Genomic DNA, 13,060 nt, shown 5'->3' with positions numbered 1-13,060 from the left:
GATGAGCACCGACATTTTGACTTCAAGAGCGAGTTGTTTTTAGCTGAGTCTTCTGAGTTTTCTAACGAGGCGGAAGAATCTGTTGGACGGTCAAAAGTGGTTGGAATACGGTTAAAAAAGTTTCAAAAATTTGTTTTTGATGGTGGAAATGGATTCACCACCATCAAAAACATTTAGGACAGCTAAAATTTTGAATTTTAACAATTATAACTTGGATTTTTGTGAGGAATTGGGTGGACGGTCAAAAGTGGCTTGAATAGGGGTAAAAAAAATTTCAAAGACGTGTTTTTGATAATGGAAATGAATTTAGCACCATTAAAAACGTTTAGGACACCTAAAATTTTGAAGTTTAACAACTATAACTTGGATTTACAAAAATCCTTGCCGGATTTTCTCTAAATATGACTAGAATTTCCATAACTTTCCTGGCAACTCCACAACGTTGTTAGACTATAGGATTTTTACCAATATTTTTTTGTCTAATTTCTTTAAGAGTTGACAAAAAATTATTGAAATCACAAACTAAATAATCTCTGCAAAATCCAAATACCTTACAAATTTTCAAATGCTAAATCTATATACAATTAACAAAAATTAATTTAAATATCACAAATAAAAATTTCACCTCAAAAATTTCCATCAAAATCTCACCAAAAAATTTCAAAAAAACACACTAAAATCCACTCCCAACCTCTCGCCCCGTCGGCGGACTTTATAAGAGAGGCGAACAGTTTATAACATGGGATGTTAACATTTGTTGTATCAGCGAGAGATAAATTAATTGGTGACCATTTGTTGATCAGTGAGAAAGAGAATAGCATTTCACTTGTCAATCTGCCCCAGCGTTTTCCTTCATCTTCATCGTCACTCGTCAATCTGCCATCTTATTTCTCTGTGGATCACTGCACTGCATTCATAATAATGGCTCTCACAGTCGCTTCCGCCTCCACCTTCATCTGTAACATGATATTATCAATAATGGCTCTCACAGTGGCTTTCGCCTTCACCTCCATCTTTCATATCATATTAATTCTGTGTATCGTTGCATCCATAATAATAATGGCTCTCACACTCGCTTCCGCGTCCACTTCCAGCTCTGCATCTGCCCCTAGCTATTACAGGTATGATGTTTTTTTAAATCATTACGGCAAAGATGTTAAAGATAACTTCGCCAGCCATCTATACCGACGGCTTCTTTCCCACGGATTGCAAGTGTTTCTCGACCAGCCGGAAATGGAGCGCGGAGAAAAAATAGTTCCTCAAATAGAAGGAGCTATAGCAACCGCATCCGTCCAAGTCGCTATTTTCTCCCCTGGATACGCAAAGTCAAGATGGTGTCTTGACGAACTCGTCAGCATGTTGAGGTCCAACGCCACCGTCATTCCAGTGTTTTTCAAAGTTAAACCTTTTGAATTACGATGGACAGATGCCGGAGCAAAGGGGATGTATCCTGAAGCAATTGCTATGCATGAAAAGAACAAAAGATACCCTCCGGCAAGTATTGCGGTTTGGAGGAAAGCACTGGCTGAAGCTTCACAAATAGTCGGTTACGAGCTGGAGAAATGTGAAGGGTTAGTACTATTCTCTCATTCTCTGTATTAGCATAACTGTACTGATAAACAAAGCATAACTGTACTGATAAACAAAGCAAAGCTTCAAATACTAATGCAGTTCTTACTCTCTTGCCAATAACCAGTGACGAAGGCAAGCTCGTCGACGAGGTAGTGCGACAGGTGCTGAAAAAGGCTAGACTAGCACCATTGCATGTAGCAACACATCCAATTGGATTGGATGAAGAGCTACAAAACTTTGAAAGGATGGTGTTATCGGAGAAGCAGCAAAACAGAGGGCCACCCATTATTTTGATTACGGGTTCTGGTGGGGTGGGGAAAACCACCCTGGTAAAAGAGTTTTTTAACAGAAACAGATCAGATTACGAGCGGTGCTGTTTTTTGGCTGAGGTAAGGGACTCTGCAGTGAGAAACAATTTAACTTCCCTGCAAGGTCAACTCTGTAAGGACTTAAGTGGAGTGACTTTGGAAATGCGCAACATTCCTGAAGGTATAGGCAAGTTAGAGCATTATTGCTCCCGTTCTCAATCTCTCGTCATTTTAGATGACGTGGATAGTAATGACCAGTTGGATGCACTGTTATCACCCGTGAAGAACCTTCCTTCTAGTAGTCTAATTTTAGTTACGTCTCGTGATAAGAGTGTTCTTAGTAAATATGCAGGGATAGAAGAGTCCTCCATTTACCATATGGCAGGCCTGGGTTGTGACCTTTCTCAACAGCTTTTTTGCTGGCATTCCTTTAACCGCCCTCGTCCTGCTGAGGGTTACAAAGAATTAGTTGGAAGGTTTTTGGATGTTTGCAACGGGTTGCCATTATCTCTCAAAGTGATTGGGTCGCTACTTCGCTTTGAAAGCCGTGAGGTTTGGGAAGCCCAGCTGCGCAAACTAACCTTAAACCAAGCGCTTCCCCAGAAAATACACAATACACTTATGATTAGCTATGACAGTCTTGAGGACCAGGAAAAGGAAATATTCATAGATAGTGCCTGTTTGTTTATTGGAATAAAGGCAGAGACAGCCATAAGAGTATGGTTCGGATCTGGCTGGGAAGGATCTTTGGGACTTCAGACTCTACAAAACAAATGTCTTGTGGAGATAGACAGTAAAGGCTGTATAAAACTTCACGATCACCTGAGAGACCTGGGCAGAAATTTGGCGGACAAAGGGCCTCGGTGTGGGTTTCGTATGTGGGGCGCAACAGACAACTGTTTCCGTAATGTGCGGCCCCAATCAACTGTAGGTGTTTCAATCTCTAGACATGATGTTGTGTTCTCAATTTTTTTTATTTTTTTTTTCGCTTTGAAGTTTTGTGTTCTCACATTGTTAGAGAATCGTGTGAGGGCATAGAAGTGTTCAAATTTACGCTTAGAGAATCGTGTCATTGCATACAAGTGTTGTTTCTAACTCACTTTGCTTTACCAATTTAGGTGCGAGGAATAAGCATCGTTGCACAAATGTCCGAATCGTCCCAAAGTCTTCGAGGGTTGAGCAATCACATCGATGTTGATGTGAACGGGTTGCAGCTGCTCAGAGCTCCGGTTGATTGTTTGGAAAGCTTATTCAAGAGGATGAGGCAGCCAAAACTTGTATGGCTTTGCTGTGAGATGTATTTACCTGGCTCCCTAGATAGCTGGATTTTCTTAAATAATTCAGAGTCCTCGCTACCCTCCTGGATCCCATTAAAGGATCTAAGAGTCTTAGAAGTGGTAGAGCGAAACCGAGTCGGGGTAGACTGGGACTTTCTTACCTGCAAACCGGTATTGGGAACTTTGTGGCTCGAAAATACGGTACGTTTAGTTTTTTTTGGTGGTTTATTTCTGGGTTGTCGTGTAATATTTTAATAGAAGTGTAATATGCTGCAGCAAATGTTTTTTTTTTTTTTATTTTGTTTAAATAAGTTAAAAACTTCCAAAATCACATGTATATAAATTATCATACATAAAATCATAAATTTTAATTCAAGATATTATATTTTTTTCAAATTTTTATTTTGTTTAAATAAGTTAAAAAAAATTCCAAAATCTTTTGTATATAAAGTATGTTACGTAAAAATCATAAATTTTAATCTAAAATATAATTTTTTCCCAATTTAAAATATTATAATTTTTCTTATCCTTAAATTGTTATATATTAATTGTATAAAATATGTTACGAGATAATTATAAATTATGGTTTGAAGTATCTATTATATCTATGTTATATAGTAATCATAAACTTCAACTTAAGATAGTATGGGGAGTTATAACTCTTGTTATGGTTAAATTGTTATATATTAACTATATATTATATTTTACATGGTAAAAGGTAGACTTAGGAATTTATAACTTTTCTAATCAATATTGAGTAATGATTGAATTGAGACTTTTGTAATCCATATCAAATTTTTGAGACAAGGTTTTTGGGGATAATGACATCAAAATTCATTTGTCCATGCGTTTGGAACCACACTTGTTGAAGTCGACAAATGAATTTTGATGCGCCGAAAACCTTGTCTCAAAAATATTGAATAAATAAAAAATATGATGTTTTTGATTCACTCATTAAGATTTAGATTAATTTAAATTGATATAAAGACCTCCAAAACCATCTAAAAGTGGAAACTTGTTCATTACCTTTGTATATATTATGAAAAGTTTAGGTTACATTATGAAAAGTTTAGGTTGAATAATGCCAAGTAACCAGCTAAAATACTATAAGGGTGAAGCTTATTCATTACCTTTGTATATATTATGAAAAGTTTAGGTTGAATAATGCCATGTCTTAACTAGCTAAAATACTATAAGGGTGAGTCAAGTATGCACTTTGCAAAGATTTCATTGGTACAACTTCCAAGCTAGAGTTAGACTAATAGTGTCGAGACAAGTATGCACTTTGTAAGGATTTCATTGGCATAATTTCTAATTAAGTATGAAGATAATGTGAAATATATATATTTCTAGTTATTTAATTTGTGTATGTAATTGATTACAATTTTATTTCATTTGAATTTGAACTCTTAAATATTTTAAAACCATTCGATAAGAGTGAAAATTTACTCCAATTTCATTAACACAAAACCTTATTATGAAATAATAAATAGATTTTAAGTAATTGAAATAGATTTACAAATAAATATATGTAATTTAAATATCCAAATTAACATTTATCTAATAATCTACTTGTTAACAAACGTTCCTCCTTCTCAAGTAAGTAATTTTGGTAGAATCCACAAATATTAGGATTTTGATAATATAATTTTGTCATTTTGCAAACCCTAAATGGATTCCCTCATTTTCCTTATAAAACAAATATTTAGGGTATTATATAATCAAAATCTATAATGATCCATAAAAAATTCCTACAAAATTTATAAATAAAGCCAAAAGAAAATTAGTATTCTTTTAAAAGTGTCCTCCACTTCCTCTTCACATCATTAAGTACTTCAAATCATTAAGTAGTAAGTAGTAATGGGACTAGGCTAAAAATAGATTCTTGAACCATGTCTCTTGAGGGTGAGGCTTATTTATGAGGTTATCAAGTCATTAATATGCGGGGTAGTATATATCCACCTTTGGATTGGATAATGTACATGTTTCGATCTAACAGTGGATATATACTACCCCACTTCCTCTTCAAATCATTAAGTAGTAATTGGACTAAAGCTAAAAATAGATTCTTGAACCATGTCTCTTGAGGGCGAGGCTTATTTATGAGACTATCAAGTCATTAATAAGCGGAGTAGTATATATCCACCCCTGGATAGCTTATTTATGAGGCTATCAAGTTATTAATATACAAGGTAGTATATAAATAACTTATTTATGAGATTATCAAGTTATTAATATACAAGGTAGTATATAAATAACTTATTTATGAGACTATCAAATCATTAATATACAAAATAATATATATCCACCCCAGATAATGTAAATATTTTAATCCAACTATAAACCTATATTACCCCATATTTATAATGTACATATGTTAATCCAACTATGAACATATATTACCCCATATTTATAAATCAAAAAAATTAGAAATATTAATTACCTCTCTTAAAAACATTGAATGAAAAAATACAATTGAAAATTTATTCATTACTATTTATTTATAAGATAAAGGCTCGGACAGGAAAATATGACCAACTGCTTATTCATTAAGATTTACAAGGTGTGTCATTATATGTGGAAGTGATGTGGGTCAACATTAAATGACGCACTGTTGAATACACTTGGGAATATTGTATATTTTAAAAATATACATAACATCGAGTAGAGATAATTCATTTAATCAATTAATTAATTTTTATTTTTTTAATTATTTTTTTCATTATGAGAAATGCATATAAAATTAGGCATTTCATCGTCATTGCTAATTTAAAAATTAGAATATATATATATTTTATTGTTATTGAGCAATTTAAAAACTAGTAAATATATATATTAATTATTAAAAATTACAAAATTACAGTCATACTTGATTTGACAAATTGATTGCAATATAACTTGTTTTGGGTAGGTATAAAGAGTATGTGGTTCGAGCATGCGAGGTTGATAGGCATCTATATGGTTTTTAGCTTGATAGTAGTAGGGTTTTGAATTTTAATCGAATTCTTTAATTATTATGGATATGTAGATAGTAAAGTATTTATTATGTGGATGTTAAAGATAGAATTGGATAATTATTTAATGTAATCAAGTAATATTCAGTGATAGATTATTGGATAAAGCGTTAAAGAGTTGAGATTTATTTCAATTGTAATTATATAGTAATTGAAGAGAGAGATTGAGTGATTTTAATGACATCCATGAGTTTGAAAATCCCAAGGGACCAAGAGAATAACAACTCTAGCTCATCTTCAAGAGAATAACAACTCTAGCTCATCTTCATACTCCTTTCAATGTTGGATTTTTTGCGATGGATTTTGACTAAAAGGTTAGCAATCTGGTTGATGGTGTATGTTGTCTGCCTTTAAATTGTTTTCATGCTAAATGCAGATATCCTTGTAGGCTGTACATTCCATCACAAAATGTCATTTCTTCTCCACCACACCATTATTGTAAAACATGCTAATTCTCTTTTCCCAAACTTTTTTGGGTATCATCCACCTACAAGCCTCACGTCTCAAGTGATGTGATCCAACCTTAGCTTTGCAACTAACAACCTTGCATTTCCTTTAATAGATGCCCCTAAATATGCCTTCTTACCGGGGTCACAAGTTGGGTTAAACTTTTTGATGTGATATGCTTTTTTATTCTCATTGTGTTGGGTCCATATGGCAGCCCTAAATTTTTCAAACACTAAATTTATCCATAAAAAGAAATAGGTTGTTTCACCTTGTTTGTTAGAAATTTTATCTATAAAAAGTAAGGGTGACACAATGATGAAAGGGAGAGCACCTAGGTCCAAAACCCACTTTCCCTTTTGGCCTTTTTCTCTCATTTTGTGCCAAGCTGTTGATTCTTTTCTCTATCATGCTCCCAAAAAGCTTTCCCTTGAGGGGGTTGACCATAATAGTGTAATAGTTATAAGGGTTATTGATATCTCCATTCTTAAAGAGAAGAATGACCATATCGATAGTCCATTGTCTCAGGAATTTGTTTTGGATAACCTCATTGAAAACTCCTTTTATGTGAGTGGCAAGAAGATGGACACCGCATTTTGGAAAGCCAACTTGAAGCCCATCTATGTCCTCCACTTTGTTGCTTGCTAAATTCTTTATTCCTTACTTGATATCATCCATTGTGAAGAGTTCCATTCATGTGTTCACTATGGGAGGAGTGTCTTTTCTCATGTACTTGCTCAAAGAAAAGCCTCACATACCCTAACCATTGAAGATTTGTAATATTATTTTTAGTTTGCTTTATCCTTTGTTGTAGTTCTCTCCAAAATCCTAGGGGGTTATGTTTTCCAAGAGAGATTAACTCATTTCTTCTTGCACTTACATTTTTTTGGTTATACTAGGTTTTTGTTTTTTAGTTTTCTTTATTGAATGTTTTCTCTTTTAGCAATCTTTTGGCTTCCTTGCATTCTTGATCATACCATGGATTTGATGGAAAAGTACTTGTAGGCCGCTTCCTGGTATGAGGCCTTTTGCATGCACTTAAGGCCTTGTCGATTGTTGGGATCAACATATTACTATGAACATGACCAGCCACATCCTTGGTTGTCATGTCCACCATGCTATACTCTATAACCGAGCAACACTAAATGTTTCCCTATTTCCTTGATTCATGAGGACTTTACCTTTGGAAAGAGCTTTCTTTTGATTGCTAGGAATTTGATTATTATGTGGACTAGTAGGAGCAAAGTCTAGTTTAACAAATAGGGATGCATGATCATATTTCATTTCAATAGGACAATCCCTAATGTCAAACAAGTAAAAGCGTATTACTTAATCTACCACACTTTGAATATTGTAAGGTTTGCATGCGATACCCCCTTAAGTTGGGCCACCCTTTCATTCCATTGCAAATAACCATGCCAAACAAACTACATAGTCCCTGTAATTTTGCCGGAAAAAGTGCCACACCCCCATTTCCATCCTGTGAATCTCTTTCTCATGATTGACCTTCACCCTCTTCCAACCATAAGGTATTGTTTTCTTCTCTATTTTCATTGCTCAACTAGAGAGATTGGTTGTTAGTTGTTTTTGCATTAAAGTCACCCATTAACATTATTCATCCAAAAAAACTGAATAAAGAGATATCTCCTCTCAACCAGGGAAAATGGTTTTTTTTTTGGGAAAAATAACAAGCAAACATCCTAAAAGTAACCTCTTTTGTTATTTATAGCCAAATGTGTTGTTTGGGTCTTCTTTTTCCAATGAAATATATGATTTGTTTGGATATTCTTTTTCCACTTTTACAATTCCACACCATTTTTCATTTTTTAAAACTATGACTCTCTGTGTCTTCTGAGTATTTCCTTTCCTTTATTCCAAACTAAAATGTTTTTGTAATTCTGCAAATGTGGACCTTTACAATAATCATGATCATGTTTTTTTTACAAGAATGATAGTATCTTTCCCCTTTGAGAAAACTGGTTAAAGAATTCATATTTGATATTCTCAACCTGTTTTTTATATTTTTTAATTACAAAAGTTTTGAGATTCTCAACTTATTTATGTTTTTAAGATTTTTCATTTTAATTTAAAAAATATTTTTAACTTTGATTTGCTTTTGTGATAAAGGTCATGTCTATAAATATTTAATTTAATTAAATAAAATATTGGTTTATTTTTGTTATTAAAATATTTTTAATTTTTAATTTTTATTTTAATTCAATCTTGTTTTTTAATTAAATAAATCACATTTTTATTTTTATTATTAAATTATTTTTTAAATAAATAAATTACTTATTTTTGTTATTAAATTATTTTTCATTTTTATTTTTCATTTTAATTCGATTTTTTTTTTTTTTTTTTTTTCTAATTAAATAAATCACATTTTTTTATTATTAGATTATTTTTTAATTGCTTTATAACTTGTCTATGTTGCACAGGGATCTGTCTCCCTCAAAAATACTCATGTACCCTGTGTCCCCGGGTTTTGGGACTTTTGACTTTTGGACCCTTAGAAACACCCCCAAGCTGGTGGAGATTCCATTGGGGACTTGGGGACATGGTAACCCTCTCCAAGACGTTTTGCACAGATTTCCAAGATGTTTCAAACAAATATGTTTTTGACAGATTTCAAGGGTTTTTTGGCTAGATTTCAGAGATGTTTTGGGAAGGTTTTATGGATAATCCAAGCACAAAGCTTCAATTTTGACAATCATGGACATTGGTGATTGAACAATATGATTATTTTTCTCATTCATCTTTTTTGGAATGCATTGAATCTAAATTTTTTGTACAAGTTGCAGCTCAAAACATGGATTTAACATGGGGAATGCATTGAATCTAATTTTTTTGTACAAGTTGCAGCTCAAAACATGGATTTAACATGGGGAATGCATTGAATCTAAATTTTTTGTACAAGTTGCAGCGCAAAACATGGGTTTTGTATGATGGGTTTCATTTTGGATTTCTACTGATTTAGATATTAGATTTTCAATGGTAAAATTGCAAAAAACACCCTTCATGTCAAGAAAACAGAAAATACAATGATCCTTGTGGTTATTTTTCTTGTTCTTTCTTAAGATCATCTCAGCTTTTACATATTGTATGTGGGTTTTGAAGTTCAGTGCTTCTTTCATCCCAAACTCAACCATTGTGAAAACAATCAACTAGCTGTGAATTGGATTGAGTACTAAATGTTTAAATAAATTCATATTCAATCCCCTTCTTAATCTCAAATATGAATTTAATATGATTAGAAAATCAAATTATTTTATTGTGGTTTTCAACACAGCTATAAAATTTTGCAAAACCTATTGAAAATGGAATGCCTTTTGTGTTTAAAATAGTCATCATTAACAAGAAATACGAGGAAAAAGATTAATATAAAGACAGTTCTTCTTCATAGATTGTTCATTGACCTTATTGCAAATTTAAAGTAGTTACAATTAGCTCTCCTAAAGCTCATGTCTAGTGGCTAATAATGAAATGTACTCAACAGCTTTTCAAATTATTTGAGATTTTAATTTGCATAATACTACTTTCAAACAACTATATATATATATATATATGTTACCATCCCTAACTATATATATATATATATATATGTTACCATCCCTAACCCAGTCTTCTGAAAATTTGGAGTGAGCTCTAGCTGTTTGGGGGACTAGTATCTATCCCTGTGGAATTTATTATTAAATTTATAATAATTATATATTTAAATCATATATTAATTTTGTTATAATTAACCATATTGATTTAAACTAAATTTATAATTTAATTAGTTTTAATGATTTTAAAAATCTCAGTAATTTGAGATATATATAGGATATTTTTTAATTATTTTTATCCATTTTTATTAGCTATATAAATTTTTAGTAGCAATTTAGATAACCATTTTAATTTCAAGGTTTAGTTTGAGTTGAGGGAGTTGAATATATATATTTAAATCATATAATGATTTTAAAAATCTTGGTAGTTTGAGAGGTATATAAGAATATTTTTTAATTATTTTTATCTGTTTTTATTAGCTATATAAATTTTTAGTAGCAGTTTACTGTTTAAATAATCATTTTAATTTCAACGTTAATTGCAGGCGCAACCTCCTCTTCAGTTGAGGGAGTTGAATATTAATACGGAACTTTGGCAGCTACCAGAGTCCATAGGGTTGTCGAAGTACCTGGAAAAAATTGAACTGCACGACTTCAAAGGAACATTGCCCGAGGGATTCTTTTATCTTCGCTCATTGAAATACTTAAAACTCAGGGCCCGAAACGACAAGATGAACCAGTTGTCAGAGTCTTTTGGGAACTTGAAAAGCCTCCTGCATCTTGACCTGTCTGACAGCGAGTATTTGCAAATGCTGCCGTCTTCCCTTGGTAATTTAACTCAGCTCCAACATATGAACCTGTCTGGGTGCGAGGGTTTGCAAATGTTGCCGCCTTCCCTTGGAGATTTAAGGGAGCTCCAACATATGGACCTGTCGAAATGCATGGGCTTGAAAACGCTGCCAGAGTCCTTCATGAACTTAATTCGACTCAAATATCTCAAGTTGAGTGGCTGCTGCGACTTGACTCTCTCTGGCGAAATATTTGGGAATATCGGCACGCTCATACGGTTGAATTTTAGGGGTTGTCGCAAACTTGAAGAATTGCCCCACCAAGTCACACATCAGCAGTACCTCAAAGAACTAATTTTGGATAATTCCAATTTAAAAGAATTGCCGAGTACCATTGGAGACCTGGGCAACTTGGAAATTCTGTCTTTCTCTGGCACTGTGTTGGAAACCTTGCCGCATTCATTCGGTAAGCTAAAGAACTTGAAGCAATTGACACTTTGCGTCGGGAAATTGGATAATTTTCTCGACTTCGCTGGCCAGTTGAAACAGTTGACATCCTTTTCACTATTTGGTTCTCCGATTAGTGAAGTTCGATTTGCCAGTGCGGACAATTGCATGCTTCGACTTAAATCCTTGGACCTATCGAGGACAAAAATAACTGAAATCTCATTTGGTGGAGGTGTTTGCCCAGCCCTTGAACGGCTCCATCTCACGGAGTGTTGGCATCTAGTGAAGGTTGGAGCATTGCCTACATCACTAACATCACTGACATTGTGGGGGTGCCGTGCATTAAGGAATATTACGGGGCTTCGTGACCTTAAAGAGCTTCGATATCTGGACATGATTTACTGTACAGAAGTAGAGGAGCTGCCAGGTCTGGCTGAGCTGAAAAATCTTGAATATTTGCATTTAGATGATTTCCCGATTAGTGTGGTGCCATTTGCCAGTGTGGAAGAGGTTCAAGGAGCCCGCAGATTGTCGGACTCTTCTATTCACAACTGTATGCCTAGACTCAACAGCTTAACCCTGGAAAGGACGAGAATAACTGAAATATCATTTGGTGAAGGTGTTTGCCCAGTCCTTCAGCATCTCGATCTCAGGGGTTGTAAGAATCTAGTGGAGGTTGGAGCATTGCCGACATCACTGAAGTGGCTGTACTTGAGGAATTGTGGTGCATTAAAGAGAATAACGGGTCTTAGTGGCCTTGAACAGTTGGAAAGGCTGGAGATTTCTGGCTGTGGATCAATAGAGGAGCTGCCAGGTCTGGAAACGTTGATATCACTGAAGGAGCTGGAGATAGATAAATCTATGGAGACAATACGGGCGTTGGCTGAGGCGGCAAATCACAGGGTGAAAATCGAGTTTTAAAAAGGTTATTCGCATCATGGAAAGCAGAGGGCGGGGAGATCCGGATGAGCAGCATGTTTTTCTTTAACAAGCTACATTTTACAGACAGTTCCCAATCTGTATGTTCTTTAGCGGCTCGATTTCACATATTGTCAGAATCTAGTGGAGGCTGGAGCAATGCCGACATCACTAACATCACTGAACTTGCATTTTTGTCGTGCATTAAGGAATATTACCGCAAAGCTTCGAAATCTGCACATGGAGGGGTGTCAACTTAAACATTTTTCCTAATGTTTTCTCAGTTGTGAAAAAAAGTTTAACCTGATATAATTAACTAACTAAATTAAAAAAATTATAATAAATCATCGCATTACATGTTTAATCTTTGTAAAATTAAATTTAGGTTTGGATTTTTTCAATTAGAAATTTTTCACTATTTTCTATATAAGGATTTGAGATCTATATAAGAATTTGGGATCTCACATGTAGAATTAAATTTTAGATTTTCATTCTAACTTTTTTTTGCAATTGAAAATTTTCACATGTTTAATCTTTGTAAAATTAAAATATAGGTTTTGATTCAAACTTTTTTTTTCAATTGGAAACTTTTACATGTTTAATCTTTGTAAAATTAAATTTTTAATTTTACAAGGATTAAACATGTGAAAGTTTCCAATTGCAAGTTTTGTAAATTAAATTATAGGTTTGGATTCTAATTTTCTTTTGCAACTAGAAACTTTTCACTATTTTCTATATAATGATTCG

The 13,060-nt window shown here is 33.6% G+C and overlaps 1 protein-coding gene across 1 annotated transcript; it reads left to right on the top strand.

Annotated features, from left to right (window-relative positions):
- Positions 1–730: 730 nt before the first annotated feature.
- On the top strand, positions 731–12,677 carry LOC149214437 (TMV resistance protein N-like). The gene is made up of 4 exons (XM_089392305.1): positions 731–1,571; positions 1,697–2,807; positions 2,999–3,358; positions 10,706–12,677. The coding sequence occupies exons 1-4, from the start codon at positions 745–747 to the stop codon at positions 12,314–12,316; spliced, it is 3,909 nt and encodes a 1,302-aa protein (XP_089248431.1). The 5' UTR covers positions 731–744; the 3' UTR covers positions 12,317–12,677.
- The last annotated feature ends 383 nt before the right edge of the window (positions 12,678–13,060 follow it).

The sequence above is a fragment of the Pinus tabuliformis genome, chromosome 1_1, assembly GCF_031772625.1.
Source record: "Pinus tabuliformis cultivar Carrire ecotype Pingquan chromosome 1_1, CPIR1, whole genome shotgun sequence".
Classification (NCBI taxonomy): domain Eukaryota; kingdom Viridiplantae; phylum Streptophyta; class Pinopsida; order Pinales; family Pinaceae; genus Pinus; species Pinus tabuliformis.
Note: the sequence above shows the minus strand (reverse complement) of the source record. Positions and strands in the feature narration are given on the sequence as shown.